The sequence below is a fragment of the Carassius carassius genome, chromosome 4, assembly GCF_963082965.1.
Source record: "Carassius carassius chromosome 4, fCarCar2.1, whole genome shotgun sequence".
Classification (NCBI taxonomy): domain Eukaryota; kingdom Metazoa; phylum Chordata; class Actinopteri; order Cypriniformes; family Cyprinidae; genus Carassius; species Carassius carassius.
In genome coordinates this window covers 43,383,165-43,389,219 of record NC_081758.1, presented here as the reverse complement: position 1 = coordinate 43,389,219, position 6,055 = coordinate 43,383,165, and the positions used below count along the sequence as shown (strand labels likewise).

At 40.2% G+C, this 6,055-nt stretch overlaps 1 protein-coding gene across 9 annotated transcripts in view; it reads left to right on the top strand.

Moving 5' to 3' along the window:
• The first annotated feature begins 423 nt into the window (after positions 1 to 423).
• Positions 424 to 6,055, top strand: part of LOC132140109 (dynamin-1-like) — a 50,991-nt gene continuing 45,359 nt past the window's right edge. For 6 of the 9 annotated variants that reach the window (XR_009433712.1, XR_009433715.1, XR_009433714.1 and 3 more), the window contains exon 1: positions 425 to 761. Coding sequence is in view for 4 of the 9 variants with exons in the window: in XM_059548939.1 (XP_059404922.1) it covers positions 601 to 761 (161 nt within the window). In the remaining 5 variants the exon portion in view is untranslated. Of the gene's footprint in view, positions 762 to 6,055 lie in introns of all 9 variants that reach the window. The other 3 variants (XR_009433713.1, XM_059548937.1, XM_059548936.1) reach the window with 1 other exon arrangement.

The window sequence follows — 6,055 nt, the reverse complement described above, 5'->3', positions numbered from 1 at the left end:
TACTTTTCCTTTTTGATTTTATGATATTCATTAACTTATTTTATGCTCTGTGATTTTGTACTGGGTTATTAATATTTAAGGTTGCTCCATGTGTTTAGTAAACAATTAAATAAAACAATTAAAAATAAAGGAAATAAACACGATGTTTAAAAAATATATATATATATATATTATAAAATAATAAAAACCTACCCCAACCCTAAAAACATACCCCGTACAATAATGCAGAAATAGTAATTATTGTTGTACAGTTTGAGAAAAATGCACCATCTAGCCCTAACCCTTCTACATGTGTGCGAGTGCAATGATGAATCAGATCTACTGAAGAATAAATGTTAGTAAAAAAAAAAACAGTGCAATGATGAAACTTTCAAAAGTGCGCCGACCAGCGACAGAGCGCGGCACTTCAGCGGGACCTCGTGTGCGCGCGTGTGTGTGCGCGCTCTGAGAAAAGCAGCTCATCATCTCAGGGGGACCGCAGAGAGAGAGAGAGAGAGAGAGAGAGAGAAAAAGAGAGAGATCCAGAATAATCAATGCTGAAATAAAGCAGCCGGAATCGCAGTTTCTCCGGTGCAGCTCGAGCAGACCCGGTGTGTCGCGATGGGGAACCGGGGGATGGAGGACCTGATCCCGCTGGTCAACCGAATGCAGGATGCGTTCGCCGCCATCGGACAGAACGCGAACCTGGACCTGCCGCAGATCGCGGTGGTGGGCGGACAGAGCGCCGGGAAAAGCTCCGTGCTCGAGAACTTCGTGGGGAAGTGAGTCATCCGTTTATTAAAACATTAACACACAATATTCATAACAACGCATAATGCAAATGCATGCATTAATTTTGTATTCCGGCTCAGTCACAACCCCCATCATGCCTCCTCAATGATATGTAAAGGTCATCGTGAGGATCCTGATTATAACCTTTAAATGTTATTGACACATGATGGAGGACCATTTGCTGCAATGCTGAAAACCCCCAGAGATGTTCACAACAACACATCTAAATCTCTTTTATATAATCCTCCTCTATAGTCATGCATTTAGTGTATTCCTATTAGTGCATCATCATCATTAGTGTTTCTGTGTAATCCGTGCCTTTTAATAATAATTATAATAATCCACAGGGTCATTAAGGTAAAACCCTATAATATAGAAACATCGTAAGCTATGATTCTGTGATGTAAAGGCGTGTGAAACATGGATGCTGCTGGGATTGTTTACTAGAGCTTGTAGCTTCTTATGAAACGACACAGATCTGCCCTGAACAACCATCATCTTGCCCATGACGCACAAGCTCTCTAATGTTTCAATTGTCAGTAGAAAGAAAGCATTTGATTTCATGACTAAAATATAGAAGTTCAACACAAACTCCATTCCTTGTTAGTAGTGTTTGTTAAATAAGTCACTGTTTTATTGTGTGTGAGTGCAGCATCGGTGCTTCAGACATGAAGAATTCCACAGAGTCTGTGTTTTGTTGTTCATTAGTGATCAGACACCACTGAAAAAACCTCTCAACAACCATCTAGCAACACCTTAGCAACCCACAACATCCCTAGCAACACATAACATCTAAGAAACACCCTAGCATCCTTCAACATCTCAGCAACACCCTAGCAACCCAGAACATCTCAGCGACACCCTAGCAACCTACAATATCTCAGCAACACCTTAGCAACCCAGAACATCCCTAGCAACCCTCAACATCGCAGCAACACCCTAGCAACCTACAATATCTCAGCAACACCTTAGCAACCCAGAACATCCCTAGCAACCCTTAACATCTCAGCGACACCCTAGCAACCCAGAACATCTCAGCGACACCCTAGCAACCTACAATATCTCAGCAACACCTTAGCAACCCAGAACATCCCTAGCAACCTACAACATTTCAGCAACACCCTAGCAACCCAGAACATTTCAGTAACACCCTAGCAACCTACAATATCTCAGCAACACCTTAGCAACCCAGATCATCCCTAGCAACCTACATCTCAGCAACACCCTAGCAACCCTCAACATCTCAGCGACACCCTAGCAACCCAGAACATCCCTAGCAACCCACAACATCTCAGCAACACCCTAGCAACCCAGAACTTCCCTAGCAACCTACATCTCAGCAACACCCTAGCAACCTAGAACATCCCTAGCAACCTACATCTCAGCAACACCCTAGCAACCCAGATCATCCCTAGCAACCTACATCTCAGCAACACCCTAGCAACCCTCAACATTTGAGCGAAACCCTAGCAACACAGAACATCCCTAGCAACCCACAACATCTCAGCGACACCCTAGCAACCCAGAACATCCCTAGCAACCTACATCTCAGCAACACCCTAGCAACCCAGATCATCCCTAGCAACCTACATCTCAGCAACACACTAGCAACCCTCAACATCTCAGCGAAACCCTAGCAACCCAGAACATCCCTAGCAACCCACAACATCTCAGTGACACCCTAGCAACCCAGAACATCCCGAGCAACCCACAACATCTCAGCAACACCCTAGCAACCCTCAACATCTCAGCGACACCCTAGCAACCCAGAACATCCCTAGCAACCCACAACATCTCAGCAACACCCTAGCAACCCTCAACATCTCAGTGACACCCTAGCAACCCAGAACATCCCTAGCAACCTACATCTCAGCGACACCCTAGCAATCCAGAACATCCCTAGCAACCCACAACATCTCAGCAACACCCTAGCAACCCTCAACATCTCAGCGACACCCTAGCAACCCAGAACATCTCAGCAACACCCTAGCAACCCTCAACATCTCAGTGACACCCTAGCAACCGAGAACATCCCTAGCAACCTACATCTCAGCAACACCCTAGCAACCCAGACCACAACATATCTAATATATGAAATATATATATATATATATATATATATATATATATATATATATATATATATATATATATATATATATATATATATATATATATATATCCATAAAAGATCTAATAATGGAGCACAAATTGAGGAAAGGGCAAAATGGTAAAAGCCCTGTGAAAAGTCAATCCTTCAAATTGACTCAGTACATTGCACACTTTCTTCACTTCAAAACAGCAGAAAAAACGCTAATAGACTGTTTGTTATTTTATATTTCATGAAGCTTTGTTGTCTCATTTTACTTTGAAGCATGAACAATTCTTCAGGGACGTCCCTGTAAACAGTTCTGATATAAACAACAGACACAAGACTAGATCTTTTCTGTGCTTGTTCTTTGTCAGTGAATGTGAATAAAAACTCTTAACGCTGCATGATTCAGCAACTATAGCTGTGGAGGGAGCTGGTGTGTGCAGCAGTGATGCTCTCAGACACAACACAGATAACTCAGCTACTGGATATTGTACATTAAACTCCAAAAGTGGAATATGATCTCCTTTGGTTCTGTTTAAGTGATTTAATTAACTCGATCTCTCAAGCTGTGATGAACTTTCTTCGGCAGCTTCACCATGTTTACTACTATAAACATTACATAAATAACCAAACAATTACAAACAACTACAGTACATGTCAACATATCAAAGATATTACTCCTGTAAGACAAGCATTTGAGGAAGTTCCATTCTGTAAACAAAAAGACAAATATTTAGATTGCTTTGGATGAAAGCATTGGCCAAATGCATAAATGTAAATCAAATTACACAAATTCATTATCATTGGTTATCTTCCTCCAAAGTAACATTACTTATACAGTAAGCAAGTCTTATATGATTAAAATCTGAATGTTGGCACCTGATATGAAGACATAAACTCTCTGGCTGATGAAGGGACGTGGCGTACTTCATCTTAATCTGCGAGCAGCAGCGTGAGACCAGCTTCAGCCGTCTGTTCGTTTGGCCTCTGAATCTGCTGAGTATTAATGAAGTCTTATGAACGCTGACAGACGACTGGAGATGATTTACACGCTCCCCGGCCGATCGATGTGGCTCTCGAATCGCACACTTGCCCTGCGACGGCTCATTTAATAGTGTCAGATTCACAGCAATGTGTGATGCTCTACAAGAGAGTGATTGATCAAAATATATTGAGGATTATTTTAGTGAGAACACTATTATCCATTAAAAAAAAGATCATCACTGCCAAATGGAATGCAGCCCAATAATGACTTTATCTTGTTTTCATAATGGTTTCAAGCCAAAATAAAAGCAGAGAATACATTTTGATTACTTTTGTTCAGTCCTAGTATGAAACAGGGAAGTCCAGATCTGTGAACGTTTGGAACGGGATTCACAAAGCAGATTGGGTGTGTGGACACCAGGCATGTTTCAGCACCACGGACAGCTCCAGAAGAACTGTCAGCATTCCCACAATTCCCTGCCTGAGCGCATCAGCAGCCGTCAAATAGACATTTATTCACGCATTTATCAGCGAGAAATTCAATTCTGTTCAATTCAAGTTTATTTGAGGAAGCAGAAGACTCAAGAGTATCTCAGTGACACTGAAAGAAGTCTCTTCTGCTCATCAAGGCTGCATTTATTTGATCAAAAATACTGAAAAAAACAGTAATCTTGCAAAATGTAGAAAATATTTCTATTTTAAATAAATGGTCTTTTTTTTATTATTTTTTTTTTACATTTTACTCATCAAAGAATCCTGAAAAAAAGTAACACAGTTTCAACACTGATAATAAATCATCATATTTTCATGATTTCTGAAGATCACGTGACACTGAAGACTGGAGGAATGATGCTGAAAATACAGCGGAGCATCACAGAAATACATTACACTTTAACACAGATTCACACAGAAAACAGCTGTTTTACATTAGAATAATATTTCACTATATACATTTTTTCCTGTAGTTTTGATGAGCAGAAGAGACTCCTGTAAAAACATAAAAATCCTTCGGATCCCAATCTTTTGGCTGTTACTGTATAATATAAGAAGCTGGAGTGAGTGAAATGAAGGATTATGTTCTTCGTGTATTCTCTGACTCATCTCATGTTCGCAGACGGTTTAATCGCTGGATGAGAGCAGGACACGGTCCATTACTGTCTCATGTACTGTTGGACTGGACACGGCAGCGTTCAGACATTAGTCTTTGAGCTGTTTCTCTTGTTCCAGTGGGTTTCTGCTGCTGGTGGTGACTCTGAGCCAGTCTCAGCAGGATTAGCTCTAATCTGAAGCTCTCGCGTTCATTCGCTGCTTTAATCTGATGCTCCACAACAACAGTCTTCTTCATTGGTCTCAGACAGTAACCTGTCCACAACCCAGCCGCCTGTGATCACGCCTCAGCACCACGAACAGAAGATCACAGATATTAGGGCTGCTTCGCCCTCACTGTTGGACCCTGAGACGTGATTCGGAAGGATTTATGTTGCTCTTTTAGGCTCAACAGCACTACAGCTCACAGAGAAATGTTTATAATAAAATAGCGGAGTCATCATTTCATTTAAAGCTATTTAACCTGTCCTAATTGCACCCAAATAATATTTACGTACTTTTTCGTCATAAAAATTAACACTTGATTAGAAATAAAATGCAATCAAAATATCCCATTGACTACTAGATATACTTACCTTTTAGATTATTCTTTGCTTTCTTCTGATATCATGTGTTTCATATCAAGCTCTTCACCTCCACGGTTCTCTTCCAACTTAAGAAACAATCTAAAAATAAAATGCATTTGGAAACTATGGCTAAAGCATGCAGGTAAAACAGTTTACACTGGTGTTCAACAAATGAACAACAAACGAATCATTCTTTTGAACCAATTCTTTTTGGTGAACTAATTGAATCAGTTCAACAAATCGAAGAAGCAGTTAGTGGAAAAGAATCAGATTTCCTCTGGATTACAGGTCATAATGTTGTGAATAATGTTCAGCTTCTTGCACAGACCGATCGTTTGGCTTCATAAGGGCTCAGTATACCTTTAATGCACATTTGCCTGTAATATTGCCGGATAATGGACAGAAAGTGAGATCATTGAGACACTGTTGTAGTTTTTTATTCATAATTTTTCCATTTTATTTTAGCGTTTTTATCATTTTATATATATATTATTTTGTAATTTTATTTCAGCTGTAATTTTGGTTACTTAAT